General features: G+C 46.1%; 1 protein-coding gene across 2 annotated transcripts in view; it reads left to right on the forward strand.

The window, feature by feature from the left end:
* Positions 1-16145, forward strand: part of CTDSPL (CTD small phosphatase like) — a 101310-nt gene that overhangs the window by 65170 nt on the left and 19995 nt on the right. Inside the window, exons 2-3 of one of the 2 annotated variants that reach the window (XM_036267200.1) lie at positions 5479-5633; positions 14352-14384. In XM_036267200.1, the coding sequence (XP_036123093.1) occupies positions 5479-5633; positions 14352-14384 (188 nt within the window). The remainder of the gene's footprint in view (positions 1-5478; positions 5634-14351; positions 14385-16145) is intronic. The other variant, XM_036267201.1, reaches the window with a different exon arrangement.

The following is a 16145-nucleotide window of genomic DNA, read 5'->3' on the forward strand; positions in this document are numbered from 1 at the left end:
CCTGCTCAGAGAGATGGAGAAAGTTAAGTCTTAGGATCACCCCCTCTGCTCCTGCCACTGCAGCCTGTGGGATGTCCATGCCCAGGGCTTAACCATCGGTGTGAGGAGAAGGGCATCTGCTGGGACCAGCCATGGGCTTGTCTTGGTTAGCAGGGCTAAGGAAGAGAAAGGGGCGGTCCTTCTGACGGGCCTGTACTGCCAGAGCCTGGGAGACCTGTGCTGAGTCTGTTCGCCCCCATGGTGCTCCTGTGGTCCACCTCTCACAGGAGGACACTCTTTTTTGATGCACAGCTTGGGGCAGGGAGACCCGGGTCAGATGCAGATTGGGCGGGCGCAGTGCTCAGCAGAGGATAGAGCTCAGCGGCAGCGCCAGAGGGAGCAAGAGGAAAGCAGGTAGCAGCCCCAACAGTTCATTTGGACCCTGAACGCTTCCCTTTTCTTTTCTCCAGTTTTTAGGGCAATCAAATAGAATCATGTTCCCAGCTTTATTTCTAGTGTTGCTTTCTAAATTACAATTTATGTAACCAAGGTCTGTTATAGTAAGTTAGGCTTCCTAGTCGTCAGATGCCAAGGAAAAAAGATTTACCCACAGAATCCAGCCTTTGATTCAGGATTTACCTTCAGAACCCTCACTCCTTTAAAAAGCAAAAGCTTTGAAGAGACTAATGATAATAACAAGAGCTAGCATTTATGAGGTGCTTGCCCAGTTCTAGACACTGTTCTGATGCTTTACAATAACTCATGTTTCTCGCACAGCTGCCTGTAGATGAGTACCTTTATTATCCCCGTTTCACAGGTAAGGAAACCGAAACACAGAAAAGCCATAGCTTAGCCTAGGTCCTGTGCTGTTGCCGGTCAAGCCAGCATTCTACACCTAAGCTCTGACTTCAGAGCCCATGCTCAGAGCAACCAGTCTGTCCACTCGGGCTTTCCCTCAGTGGGCCGTGATGATAATTCATTACAGGGTACAAGATCAACTACAAAACAAGTCAAAAAGCTATTATAGTTGACCAGGGACAAAATGATGAGGGCCTCAGCTGGGATATAACAGGGACAGGGAATTGTTGAGGATAGATTTAAGAGCTGTTAAGGATATCAAAACCAACAACTTGATGAAAGGGAGAAGGGTAGATTTTTAGACAGGAGGTGGGTGGCCTGGAAGTCAAGAGAGCGGAATGAGCTAAAGACATACCTCAGACATGCATATATTCACTTGGCAATTCAGTAACCAAGGAGCAAATCCCTTCCACTGGACTGGGCTCTCTCTGAGAGAGAGGCTCCGAACCAGCCCCCAAGGAACAGGAATGTTCTGAGAAGTGGGGATATGAGGACAGGAGGAGTGGGCGGTGGGATGTCAGTGTGATGGGGAGTCTACCAGGGAGGAAACCAGGAGTGAAGTGGGCAAGTGTAGGTGTGGATATGAGTGGGAGGTTATGGGGAAAAGCAGAAAGCTTTGGAATGATTGTCGATGACTTTTTCTTCCTAAGTCTGATTTTTAAAAATGAAAATCTTTATGTCATGTTCTAGACTGATGTTCAAAGTTGCTACTTCCTTGACTCCCCCGACGTATTCTTAAAACCCACGTAACAGGAAGGTGTGTGCATTAAACTCTCTCTAACACATTTTTGACCGCTCACAAGTTAACTCGTGTTTTCCTGCCCAAACGTTGCGGACCGCGCATGAGTTAACTCAGGTTTGCACTTGCATTAGCTATTTTAATTTTTGAAACTCGGGGTAATATAGGATTATTGTATTTGTGACTCTTCGCCCTGAGGGTTGAAGTTCGCAAAACAGCACACCGTTCTATATTCTTGAAGTAGCTAGGGAATGGATATCTGCTGGTTCAAATGAGTGCAGCTCAGACCCTAACGTGCAGTTTGCCCAAAGACCTGCGGTCCCTGGCGTCTGTCTTAGAGATTTCTATGCGGTGCGCAATGTGTTAATATCATACTCCTACCGTCCTGATGCAGACCTTGTTTCTGGACACCTGAGCCACCAGGAGCCCTCTCTCGTGTGTATGTGATCAGTAGGAGGATTCATGGCGGTTGAAGAAAGGTGGGGAGAGGCCCAGTCCTGATGAAAAACAAAGAAGAAACTGGACGGCATTTGTGTGTACGAGGAGGTTGGGGGTTGGGTAGGGCTGCCAGATGCGAAAGCCAGGGGGAGCATTCTGCTGGGGAGAGACACTTATAGGGTGCCTTCTTTTCACATGAGCCTCCTCTGGTTTTGAGGTTGGCACATTGGAGATAGTCACAGTCCAGGACGGGGTGTGGGCCATGACAGTCGTGACATTTACTTCCTGAAAGGCCTTTAACAACACTGCTGTTGCCTGGTGTTTGCTTCACGGGCATGGAGTGGAAAAGCATAAAAAGTAAGCCTAAAGGTTTAGATTTAGAAGTAGGACATGGTTTCTCCTGAGCATCACCAAGTTGCCAAAAGAAAGCTTAACAACATGACTGCTCTCCCATTTGTTAGAATACTACACATGATTGCCATAAAACATTTGGGAAATAGAGAAGGAAGAATTGTGAGCACCCAGAGCCTGACAGTCACTGTTAACATTTTGCTATATTTTTGACAATCATTTCTTGTTTATAATCTCTTTTCATTTGTTTTTGCACAGTTCTAATCAAGTCAGATATGCAATTTATCTGGCTTTTCTGATCTAATGTTATAATATAAACATTTGTCCCTTAAAATATGAGCTTTAATTTCATGTATCAACCAAAATCTTTTTATCAGACTGTAGCTAGAGGAGAGGCAGCAGCTGGGGTGGAAGGTAATAAGGTCCTTACAATTCAGGCAGCCAGTATCTTGAGCCCCTCTGAGAAACAAGTGAGCCCTGAGGGTGGGGTGAGGCCAGTGCTGGACCTGAGGAAATCCATCCATTTTCCACTGGCCTGATTTGACAGCATCAGTCCCATCCCAGAATGACTAGGAAATTAGAAAGCCCCCAGCCTCCCAGAGATCCCTGCAGGACCTAGAATTAACTGTAGTTAGCAGGAAGAGGCCTGGACCCTGCCACAGCCTTGGAAGTGAGACCGCTTGGGCTGCTTCAGCTCTTCGTTCAGAGTAGAGAGAGCCTGGGTAGGCTGCCATTTCCCTTCGGGCACCATGGGCTCCCAGGTGACTCAGCTCATTCAGTAACTCTCAGTCTATTTATGGCCTCTACATGGTAAGTAATCATATGGTAGAAATTGTAAGTAGCTCACTGGCTCCAGGTTTAGGATTTTTTTTTAACTTGTAAGTTAGTTTGTTAATTAGTTAGTTATAGGTAGATTTATGTGATCCGACAATGAAAATTAAATCTGGGAAGGTACTTTTTTTCGGAGCTGTTTGGGGCCCAACCTGGGTATTATCTGCTCCGTGTCTCTGAGGCATGAACAGATAGCTTGTTTACTTGAAGAGAAATGTGCTGTTGGCCAGAAAAGAGAGAGTTGTTTTTTGTTTTTGTTTTTATCCTCACCCGAGGATGTTTTTCATTGATTTTAGAGGGAGATGGAGAGAGAAACATCCATGTGAGAGAGAAACATTGATCGGTCGCCTTTTGCTCGTGCCCTGACCAAGGATCAAACCCGCAACCTGGGTATGCACCCTGACCAGGAATCAAACCAGTGACCCTCTGGTGTATAGATGAAGCTTGAGCCACACCACCCAGGGCAGAAGAATTTTCTTTTTTTCCTTCTCTGACTAAATTATTTGAGTATGGCACAAAAACAGAAACACCCAATGTAACAACAAAACAGTTCAAACGACCATTTATATTAAATGTGAGTTTATTGCGGTAGTTTTCTCTCCATTTGGCCTTTTTCCTCCTCTCCTTCTTAATCTGACCTGAGTTGTTTCAAGACTGTCTGTGGCATGGCACATGCAGAGAGCACACACCCTGGAAATGGGTTTGGATCCTGGCACACGCCATGACCACCCGTGTTTTCTCGGCAGTGGTACAGAAGCAGCAACACCCATGTCCTCGGGTAGCTGAAAGGACGACATGAGTTGAGGGCTATGAAGTCCTGGCATTAAGAGGGCTGGTCCTCGGTGAACAGTGGTCATTATCGCTTCCCAGCGCTGCTGCGAGGACGGCCTGGTTTCCGGTGGCCTGGTCTGAATCGGTACCCTGTGACGTGCGCTCAGAGATTCACAAGGAGATAAAACAGCTAGCTCCTGCAGGGATTTATGGTTCTAAAGCTCATCTTCAGTGAATAAGTAAGGATCCTAAATCCACACGTCCTGGGCCATTTGCCCAAACACAAGCTAGAGACCATCCGTACAAAGAGAGTTGCTGGCAAAACAGCTTTTCCACCCTTTCTCAGAATTTCCGTCTGAATGCATTTGCGTTGCTGCCAGCAGGAGAGTACCCCGAGACGTTTAGCAAAGGTCTTGAAATCTCTTGAGAGGGAAGGTGCTATACAAATCACTCAAGTGTTCAAAAATAGGAATCGTGCCAGAATTGCTTTTTGGGAGAGAGAAACTCCAACAGTTATCGTGTGGACTTAAATCATTGGTGGTTTTCCCATTAACCCTTCAGCATGTCCCTTTGCAGTGGCCTCCTCTCAGAGCTCTGCAGACCACCCAGCCATGGTGTGCATTCCCGGGCAAAACCCTCCTGTCCCTTCAACTGGTCAGTTTCCTCCCCTGAGGTGTGTTTTTTTTCCATCTATACTAGTTTATACCTTCTATTTCTGACTTGTGGCAGCTTGTCTTGCACCCCGGATAACAGAAAGGGTCCATCACTCCCCCCAGGGAGCAAGTCCATGGCACAGACGGCCCCGGGTCTCATGAAGATGGCTTTGCCTGGCCAGCCCCGCTCAGGCCAGCGCCCATGTTCTCTGTGGCCCATTTCCTGCTGTGTATGTTTTCAGTGTAATGGAAGCCTTCAGCCCTGAGCTCTGTGAGTCCAGGCTCTGGTCCGTTTCCCGTCTGAGTTGAGGAAGGTGGCTCCCTTGTGCCCTTACACATCTTATTTCTTAACCCATGAAATTAGTCATTTCCATGGTGAGCGAGGTGTATCTAAAGAACCGAGTTTCAAAGTGACTCTTGGTACCCTTCCCAGGGAACTGCTTCTCAGAGAGTGTCAAGCCCGATTTGTGCCTTAAAGGATCTTTGTTTTGAAGGAGTGCTGGGTGCGGGGTCAGAAGACTTTCTCTGCAGGGTTCAGGAATGCAGATGGTGCCTGACCCTAAGGATGGGTCACGTAATGAGCAAGCAGCCCCCACTGGGCTGAGGTCAGAGGAATTCTGTCCAGCCAGCAGGATTGGACTCCATCGACCAGCTGGCCTTCTAGGGTTCACATGTCAAATAACAATCCTTAGAGTAACTTCCTGGGGCTCCTCATCTTCTTGTCCTGAATAGCTCTCCTGGTATCAGGGCTGGAGTTGGGGTGAGGTGGGGGCAACTGCCCATTCGCGCTTTCGTGTTGCATTGCAACTATGAGTACGAGCTGCCCTTGGCCACAGTGTGCTGCGTTTCTCTTTCCAGCTTCCCAGTGTAACGTCAGCCTAAAGAAGCAGAGGAGCCGCAGCATCCTCAGCTCTTTCTTCTGCTGCTTCCGAGACTATAATGTGGAGGCCCCGCCCCCCGGCAGCCCCAGCGTGCTGCCACCACTGGTGGAGGAGAACGGAGGGCTACAGAAGGTCAGTGCTGATGGGGACTGTGCACTCAGCAAAACTGCAGCAGCTGCCTGTCTGTCACATTCTGGACAAATGTCCTTAATAAGAGCCTATGACGGTATGTGTGCAGCCAGTTACTTAAAGATGTGAAATGACCCAAAACGTCATCTTTTTTGTTAAATGATATCTCCGTCATTCCCATGTAGCAACTAAAGAACCCATGTATTTGATGCGAGTTGTCAGAGGCCTTTCCCATCTTTATAACATTCGTGGCCAGTTGGATGTATGGATAGAGTTAAAGGACCACTAGCAGACAAAGCAATGGAAAGACAAAAGGAGAACCAGAGACCTGGAAAAGAGCCAATAATAAATATAAATGGATTTAACTACCTTGCTTGATAACAAATATATTTGTTATATATTCTTTTTAGGTATCAAATACAAATTTCTAAACCGATCGTTACCATGGGTTAAAAATAACAAACAAATGCTACCCACATGCTATCTACAGACATATTCAAAACAGAGTAACTCAGAATAGGTAAAAGTAAAAAGATGAGCAAAAAGACATCCCACAAGTATAAGCAAAAAGAAAACAGGTTACAATATTAATTCAGTCAAAGTACTAGAAGTTCAGGTAAAAATCACTGAGAATGGCAAAGGGGGATTATTCATTATGAAGACAGTCAAGATTGAGAACAAAAAGTCATTAATCTTTAATCCCATAAGTCATAAATCATAAATCCCAAATAACATGAGCAAAGGATATGAACAGGCATGTCTCAAAATAAATAATACAATTGGTCCGTAAACAAAAATTGTTCATTATGGTCAGTAATCAAAGAAATGCAAACTAAATGAGATCCTTTTTCATTATCAAATCATCAAAGATACTTTTAAAGATAATATTTGGGTTTGGTGTGGTGTAGTGAGAGGGAGGGTAGAAGATATAAATTGGTTATTAGTAGGAGTTTTAATTGGTTACACCTTTCCGGAGGGAAATTGGGGATCTGATCTTAAAATTACCTTCAAGATGTGCATTGTTCCCCTAAGCAGTTCCACCTTATTGACACAATTATACATGTGTAAAGAACACAAGATATTATCCAGAATACATTATAATGCAAAATTGTAAGCAACCTAACGATCCACAATAGACGATAAAAGATCTATAGAGTAACCATACAATCAAATAGTATGCAGCTATAAAAAATGATGTCTCATCAATATTACCGATATAGGGAAATGTTCACGATATATCACTTCAGAGAAAAATGTTAAGATATAGTGGGTGGGTATATTTACAATTATGTATATAGTCATACACATACACACACACATACATTTATAAGACTAGAATGATGTATGCCAAAATATGAAGAAGTTATACTGGTGGGATTATACATAGGTTTTTCTCTTCTCTGTGTTTTATTTCTTTCTCTGTTTTCTTTTCCCAATTTTCACAGAATAAGCTTAAATTAATTTCGTGATTAGAAAATATATTCTTTTAAAGTACATGTGGCCCAACCGGTGTGGCTTAGTGGTTGTCGGCCCATGCACCAAGAAGTAGCCAGTTCGATTCCTGGTCAGGGCACATGGCCAGGTTATGGGCCAGATCCTCAGTGGGGGGCATGCAGGAGGCATGTTCTCTCTCATCAATGTTTCTAGCTCCCTCTACCTTCCTCTCTCTCTAAAATCAAAAAAGACAAAATATATATATATTTTTAAGTGCATGTGAATGCAAGGAAGGGGTTTCTGAGGAGATGACAGCCTGAGCACTTAAGTTCCCTCTCTGAATAAACCCAGCTGAGCCTGCCCTAAAACCAGGAAAGTGCATGAAGGCCTCCAGTTTTCCTGACATCTTCAGGGGAAAGAGCAGGCACCGGACGCGTTTTCTCTGGTTCTCAGTGAGAAGCAGGGAACCAACAGAGGAAATTGCTTGCCTCTTCTGGAGAACAAAGGCCCCAAATGTGTAGTCCTCTGAGGTCAACCAGTCAGCAGGAGCTGTGGGCCGGCTTTCTGTGTAAAGTCCCTGGAGGGGCTGTAGCGATGAGCTGAATTGCTTTCAGTTCTTGTGCCCTCGACAAGCCCCATAGCACAGGGTCTTTCTTCATCTCTGTGCTTTGTCAATTTGGGGCTCTGCTGGACCATGAAAACGTCACTCCTTGCTGGGCCTTTCGGAGCTGCCTCATTTGCCACTGCCGAGAAAGTCCAGGTTGAAAAATTACAATATGAGACTCCTACTGAGGTAAAACTAATGGAAGAGCTAGGAGAGAGTTTTAACAGACAAGCCAGGAAATGATATTTCAGGAACTGAATTTTAAGTGCAAAAGTAACTTTTAGAACTTAAAAAACATCCCATGATTTCTAAATATAAGAATTCAGTAAACAAACCGAGAAAAGGGAGAAAGAATGGTCACTGCTGAGGACTGAATGAATGCTCTGGAAGAGCAAATGGAAGAAATATCTTACAATTCAGACCAGAAACACAGAGATGGTAATTGCATGGGGGTGGAGGGGACATCTAGGAGACCTAACGTGTAAATAACAGAAGTTGCAGAAAGAGAAAAGGTAATAGAAGAAATTTTTCTTGAGCTGAAAAAAACTATAATTTGCAGATTGAAAGGGTACCAAACATACAGGAGGATTAGTGGGGGCAAGTGAGGGCACACAGGCCCAGATATACGTTGATTGTATTCTGAAATTTAGGTATAGAGAGAAAATCTTACAGGCTACCAGAACAAGCTATTTTCTAAAAAGAGAGAGAGATAATTATACTAGACTTCTCATCAGCAACACTGACAGCCAGAGACTATGAAAACTGTTTATAGGCTACTGAGAGAAAAAAATTACAAGCCAAAAATTCTATATGTGATCAAGATATCATTTATCTGTTAAGGAAAAAAATGTATATTTTCAGACATACAATGATTCAGAGAGGGCAGCAAAAAAAATCTGGGGGAGATATTATTACAATATAATTATAGAAAATGTAGGAATGAATATAACTACTAGAAATAGAACTATGTATAACAAGTAGTACAATTAGAAAATAGATCCTCAACATTCACAGAGAATGAAAGGGAAATAAATAGAAATGTGAACAAGCCATCAAAATGAAGGAAAGGGAGAAGGAACAAATAGTCTAATAAATAGTAAACCCAACATAAAGAGTAGACATGACACCAAATTCAGGAAACCGAATTCAGGAAAGACCAAGCCTGTATCAGATTGGCTTGAAAAATTCAGCTGTATGTGTTTTCAAGAATATACCTATATCAGATAGGAATGATTTTGGCAGCAAGTAAAAGAAAACTGACAAATAATAGCTTAAACGAATAGGGGACTGTTTTTGTTGGACAAAAAGCCCGAGATTTGTCATTGCTGAGGTTAGTTCAGGTGCCCGACAAGGCCATCAGGGACCCTGCCTCTTTCTGTTCTTTTGTCTTTTCATCTTTGTGTTCCACCGTCCTTGGCATGTTTGCCTTGATCCTTGAGCTTGTTGTTTATTATCTCAAAGTCTCAAGCTTCAGCAGCCATATCCACACTGAAGGGAAAACAGGGAGGAGTAGTCCAGCCATGTCTGTCCCTTTTAGGGAAAGGAATGACTTTCACAGAAAACCCCAGGAGACTTCTGCTTACTTCTAATAGGCCAGAACTTCGTCACATGGCTACCCACAGCAGCAAGGGAGGCCTGAAGGGGGGATGTAGACCGGCAAAAAGAATTTAGACAAAATTGGAGCCCTTTTCACAAAAGAGAAAAGAAGAATGACTACTGAGAAGATGTACTTACTAGTCAGTAAAGATTCACTTACGCTGCATCAGTAACATCCCCCCGAACCCCGGAGGCTTAAAATAATACAAAAATGTATGTTTCCCTTGTGCTGCATGTTGATCATGATTTAGCGGGGTCTTTTGTTCTTTGGCACAGTTCAATAGAAATAGAATGAGAGCCACATATAATTGAAATTTTTCTAGTAGCCCTGTGTTTTAAAATATTTTTAAGAGAAATTAATTTTAAAAACATATGTTATTTAACCCAATATATCCAAAATATTATTTCAACATGTAATCAATAGAAAAAATTATCAATGAGATAAAATTTACTTCTTTAAAATCTTACAATGCTTCAAAATCTGGCGTGTTTTACATTTATAGCACACCTTAATTTGGACTAGCCACATTTTATGTGCCCAGTAGCCTCCTGTGACTGATGACTATCATTACTGGATTGTGTAGCTCTCTCTTATCCTCAGGCATGGGCCTAGACTGTGGAAGGCCCATCTCTGCTTCTGTGATTGTCACAGTGGGGAAAGGGGATGTGTTGGTCACCCTGGCTATTGGAGTTTCACCCAGAAGTAACATGGCTCGTTCCTGTGGGTGAAGCACTGAGCTAAGACAGAATAATGGGGTGGCTAAGAACGTGTGCCTTAGCGTCTTAGCGTATGTCTTGGCCATACCAGTTACTCCTCAGGTTACCTTTAAGCCATTACTTTAACTATAAAACAAAACATAATAAATGTTTGTTATGCCATTATTTTAAGAGAGAGAGAGAGAAGTAACATGCCTTGTTTCAACTTACATTTTATTGGCCAAGGCAATTAATTCAAGGGGCAGAGAAATGTAACCTTACCATATGCCCAGAAAGAACACTGGAATTATTTGGTGAGCTGCGCTAATGACTATTGCAGTAGGGGACTAATAGTTTTTTTTTTTGTTTTTTTTTTATCCTCACCCGAGGACATTTTTCCATTTTTTGTACAGATAGAGTGGGAGGGAGGGAGAGGAAGAGAGAGGGAAACATCGATGTGAAAGGGACACATCGAGTGGCTGCCACCGGCACAACCAACCAGGGCTGGGGACAAACTGCAACCGAAGTACGTGCCCTTAGCGGGAACCGAACACGGGTCTCTCTGGACCGCAGGCCGACGCTCTAACCGCTGAGCCAAACCAGCCAGGCCAATTTTTTTGACCCAGTATCTACCATACAGTGATGTTTTTAAGGTAGAAAATAAAGAGAAAGGAAAAATGTACTGAGCAGATCAAATAAAAAGCAAAAGTGGCAATGTTAATATCAGACAAATGGAGAAAGCAGGACACTTTATAATGCTAAAAGATCCCATACATGAAGTACATAATAGCTATAAACCTTCATATGTCAATCAGTAGTACAGCCAAATATATAGAAGAACACATTTAAACATGAGAAAAAGCTATAGTCTAAAGATAAACAGTAAACAGCATAGGAAAATCACTAGCAGTTTCTGGCAGGTGTAATAGGACCAAAAAAAATCAAAACTGGTACAAATATGGAAAACATACAAAATTAGGTTTATTTGCAGATGACCTGATTATTTACATAGAAAACCCAAAACACTACAGAAAAATTAGCAACATTAAAAGATTTCGATATGGTAACTCTTATTTATGGAGAAATATGCTGTTTCTGAATAGGAAGACAAATGTCTAAGAATAGCTGAGAAATTTTGGGGGGAAAATAATGAAAGATGACTCTCATTAACAGATATTCAACCTTGCTCCCCATTGGTGTAGAAAAATATATCAGTGAAACTTGAATGATGACATTCCACTGTAAACCGGGCCATAGCCCCAGATTCTGATATCACCCTTAAGTATTCTTTCCTCATACTCCCCCTCCCAATTTAAAAATCATTGCTGTAGAAAATCGCCATTAGTGAAGGGAGCATAGTTTGTACCCTAGACCGGTAGAGGATTGAAAAGAGAGCAGAATCACTGCCGTCATAGTAAAAGTCGTTCTAAAATATTTTCTGCCTAGATGCAATGGCCTGGGAAATGGGGCTGCACCCCTGGAAGGTTTCCTCAAGTATTTATTTGTGTGTGTCAGGGAGTAAAGGCCTTTAAAGGCAGTTCTCACCCTGGCCGGTTTGGCTCAGTGGTTAGAGTGTCAGCCCGAGGACCACTGAGTCTCGAGTTCGATTCCGGTCAAGGGCACATACCTTAGTTGCAATTTGTTCCAGGCTCTGGTTGGGGTTGTGGGGGAGGCAGCCACTCAATGTGTCCTTTTCACATCGATGTTTCTCTTTCTCTCTCTGTTCCTCTCTCTCCCTCCCACTCTATCTGAACAAAAATGGAAAAATGTCCTCGGGTGAGGATTAAAAAAAAACATACACAAAAATAAAGGCAGTTCTCTGGCAGAGTTGAGCTCACCTGGATTTAGTGTTCATTCATGGACTTCCCTCACTTAACATTTGTCAAATGGCTTTTTAAAGAATGAAGTGAACTCTGAGGAATGCATGATTTGCATAACCCTCCACTCTTCAGTATGTGAGACCAGAGCCCATGTCAACGTGGCCAGCCAGTTCCCAGAGGAGGACCCTCTGCCCTGGCTCTCAGCTGGGTCAGGACACCTGGAACACAAAGCCCAGGCCCGTTAGCTGCAAACGCAGATTCTAGGCCTGTCTCTTCTGACTCCTCAGCCCTCCCTGCCTCTCGGAACTCAGCCTGCCAGAGGAAGAGGGAAGGCTGTAGACCGAATGCGACAGATGGCCTCTAGGGTTCCTTCCACCTGCGTATATTCACTTAGCCCTGGAGAAATGCCTCAAGAGAGGTGGCCTGGGGTAGCACCATGGCCACCGTCCAGTTACACCCTGGACCTGCAGGCAAGTTGCCGAAAATAAGTGTCTGCAGCCCCAGGTCAGAGGCTAGGACGCGTCAGCACCTAGAAGACCCAATGGCAGAGCCCAGGGAGGACTTCTAAGGTCGAGGACAAAGTGAACAAGGTTTCTGGACACTCACTAATACATGCATATCCTGTGTGCGCATGCACACACACACACACTTCCGGGGTAATTTTCAAGCCTAAATATCTGTCTAGAGTAGCCCCTTTACTCATGGTCTGTGTTTTGTCAAGCCCTTCGGGTGCTGTTGTTCTCTCTCATGGCTGACGCTCATGTTGTCGAAGGTGCACCTGTGGGGGAGCGTGTGCAGTCTCCCACTGCTGCGGTGTTCTGACCTGGAGGCGATTTTTACCCCTGGGGATATTTGGCAATGTGCAGGGACATTTTTGATGGCACTACTGGAGGTCCTACTGGCATCCCACAATGTCCAAGACAGCCCCCGTGGCAAAGAGTTCTCAGGCCCAGGATGTCGGTAGTGCTGGGGCTGAGAAACCCTGCTCCACCAGGACCCAGCTTGGGAGGGCTGTGAGCTTCTGGTGGAAGTCTCCCAGGCCCGGAGGCTGGGAATAGGATTATTAAGAGCTTCTGAAATGAGCTTCCCTACAGAAGTTCTTGGAAACGGGCATCTGATTTGATGGCACCGACACACTGAAGAGCCCACAGTTCAGCATCCTGAAGACAAGCCCAGTGTCCTGAAAAGGAAGAGCCATCAAGAGGTGCTGAGGAAACAGTAGTTGCTGTTACACTGTAGGGGGGGTGACTAGGTCTGGAGACAATCAGGAAATTGCTAAATGGTCCTTAGAGTCAGAGCAGAGCCAGCCACCTGCCACTGTCAACCATCATGTGCGGCCCTTTTCCATGAGACCCCGTCACCAGACCCCTCCCCGCCTTGATAAGATACGGTCACACTTTTCACAAGTGCTCAGTGCGGGAGACCGCGGGACGGCGTGTGTCCTCGTCAGGAACCGCGGGCGGCTCAGTGCGGGAGACCGCGGGACAGCGCGTGTCCTCGTCAGGAACCTCGAGGCGGCTCAGTGCGGGAGACCGCGGGACAGCGCGTGTCCTCGTCAGGAACCTTGAGGCGGCTCAGTGCGGGAGACCGCGGGACAGCGCGTGTCCTCGTCAGGAACCTTGAGGCGGCTCAGTGCGGGGGACCGCGGGACAGCGCGTGTCCTCGTCAGGAACCGCGGGCGGCTCAGTGCGGGAGACCGCGGGACAGCGCGTGTCCTCGTCAGGAACCGCGGGCGGCTCAGTGCGGGAGACCGCGGGACAGCGCGTGTCCTCGTCAGGAACCTTGAGGCGGCTCAGTGCGGGAGACCGCGGGACAGCGCGTGTCCTCGTCAGGAACCTTGAGGCGGGACAGGGCGTGTCTCGTCGGGACCCGCGGGCGGCTCTCTCGCCCCCACCCCACCACCTGCAGAAGCAGCAGGGAACTGCGCATGCTCAGTGGGGATGCATCTGTCTGTCCGGCTGCTCAGAGACGCTGAGATGAAGTGTTTCCATCCACCGTGTTCGGAGCGGCGGGCATTCGCGGCTAAAGAAGCGATTGAGGCTCTTCCTCGGCACCTGCGTTTCCTTGGCGCTGCCTGTGAAGACAGGTTCTGTTCCCCGGGAGGGGAGAGCTGCCCCCGCCTGCGGCCTCGGGCCCTCCTGGTGCCTCGCGTGTCCCCTCGGCCCAGTGCTCCCTGGGAAGGGCCAGGCGCTCCTCGGAGTCTGAGGACCGCGTCTCCCTTGCCTGCCTGTGGTACAGACTTGAGGCTTAGTCTTCTCGGGGAAAAACTCACTGAAAAGAACAAACAAGCCAGTTATTAGAGGGAGTCATGGATCAAAGTAAAGTATGGGTTTTCATTTTTAATTTTCAATTAAGGATTAAATTTCTGGGAGTCAGGGAGGCACTGTTCAAATACACATGATGGAGGAGCCTCAGGAACCCAGCCTATTTCCAGGGGCGGGGTGTCCGGGGGGCAGGGTGGAGTCAGGGCCCCGACTGGGAGACGGTGGGCCCCCCGTGCAAGCAGTTTCTTGTGAGTGTGTGTTCTACGTCTCTTCAAACCTGACAATGACTTCTTTTCTTTTTCCTCAGGGTGACCAGAGGCAGGTCATTCCCATTCCAAGTGTATGTATATTTACTCAATTTTATTTAAACATTTGCCTACTGACATAAAAGATTATTCTTCAGTGTTCTTGCTTACGTTGCATTTGATCATGTGGTATAAACAGCTCTGTTCTGGTGAAAGGAAGAAGGAGGCTGTGTTTTAAACTGTGAGCGGGAAGTTCTTTCCAGAGAGATTCCTTCTTCAGGAACAGCAGGGCAGCCAGCGTCTCCTCTCCAAGTTCACTTTCCTCTCTCTCTGCCAAGGAAGGGCCTCCCGGGCTGAGTAAGCTCAGGCAGCTGCGTGCTCCCCGACCCCAGCACCTTAGCCCCAACTCCACGGACTGGGAACACACACTTTTGCCCAGACATGGTCCTTTGCAACAGGTACTGTCCCAGTGGAATTGGGCTCGTGTCCCAGGTGAGCGGACCATTCTGACTTGTCACCAGGGTCAGTCACTTGGCCTGCAGCTCTCAGACCAGATGGTCCCAACTGTAGTCCCTGAGCTGCAGCCTCAGCCCCACTCCCACAGGCTGGTGGTGCTGTAACTGCCCCAGCTGGGCTTCCCTGGGCCACTGCAGACTTCAGCCTTAGGATGTGGAGGAAGAGCTGTATCAGTGTTTGACCCCAGCACTGGCCTGGCCCAGCCACCCCTCAGGCATCCCTGTCCCCACTGCTCCTGTGCTTCCTCGGCCAGCAGAACTGTGTGGCCTAAGCCATCCCAGCGACTGGCTCCCAGAAGAAACTTCCTGTTAAGGTGCCCACATGAAACAGGACCTTGCCAGCAGTCCTGTGACCTTAGAGAAGCATTTGGATGTTAAAAGGTGTCCATAGCCCTGGCTGGTTTGGCTCAGCGGATAGAGCGTCGGCCTGCGGTCCAGGGAGACCTGGGTTTGGTTCCCGCTGAGGGCGCGAACCACGGTTGCAGTTTGTCCCCGGCCCTGATTGGTCATGTGGGTGGCAGCCACTCAATGTGTCCCTCTCACGTTGATGTTTTTCTCTCTGTCACTTCCTCTCTCTCCCTCCCACTGTATCTGAACAAAAAATGGAAAAATGTCTTCGGGTGAAGATAAAAAAAAAAGATGTCCATAAATTGTTATTTTCATCCAAAAGATTCTCTTCTTTAAATAGTCTGATTCAAATCTCTTCTCTGTTTTTCCTGGGACTTTTTCACCTATTTTTTGGGAACATCCAAGAGATAGCACAATCCTACATTTGAAAGGAATGGATTTCATTAGTACAGGTTGACTCCAAATTTGGACATGCATGTCACTTACAAATTGCCCAAAATGTTTCTGATAATTTCATTTTTCTCAGAACTTGAACTCTCCATTTATTAACAGGTTGGAAGGGTTTGCGGAGTGATTCTGACTTTGCCAGTCTAACGGGGGGTTGGGCTTTGTTGGGAAAACGGATGAAAAAGATTGGTCAGGCAGCATGACTCCTTATCCAGTGTGTCAGTAGGATTCAGATCTGTTCATCCATCTTACCTTGGATTTTTTCACCTATTATCAATCCCTAGTGGGATTGATGACCAGCGGTCTCTGTTTAGCCTCCATGCGAAGTAGTTTCATGCACTGCATTCTTCTGACAGGTACCTGTATTAAACAGGTGACAGCTGGCATCTCTCCCCGACCTCTGATACCCCAACAGCACTGTTGTTGCCTCACATTTAACTCCCTTCTGTCTTTAAAGTTAGGTGCTGAATCAAGTACCTGTCCAGGTAAACACTACTGAGAAAGATGACCCTTTGCCCACAAAGCTTGACTCATTCTAGAATCCTA

The sequence above is a fragment of the Molossus molossus genome, unplaced genomic scaffold (assembly GCF_014108415.1).
Source record: "Molossus molossus isolate mMolMol1 unplaced genomic scaffold, mMolMol1.p scaffold_m16_p_18, whole genome shotgun sequence".
Lineage (NCBI taxonomy): Eukaryota > Metazoa > Chordata > Mammalia > Chiroptera > Molossidae > Molossus > Molossus molossus.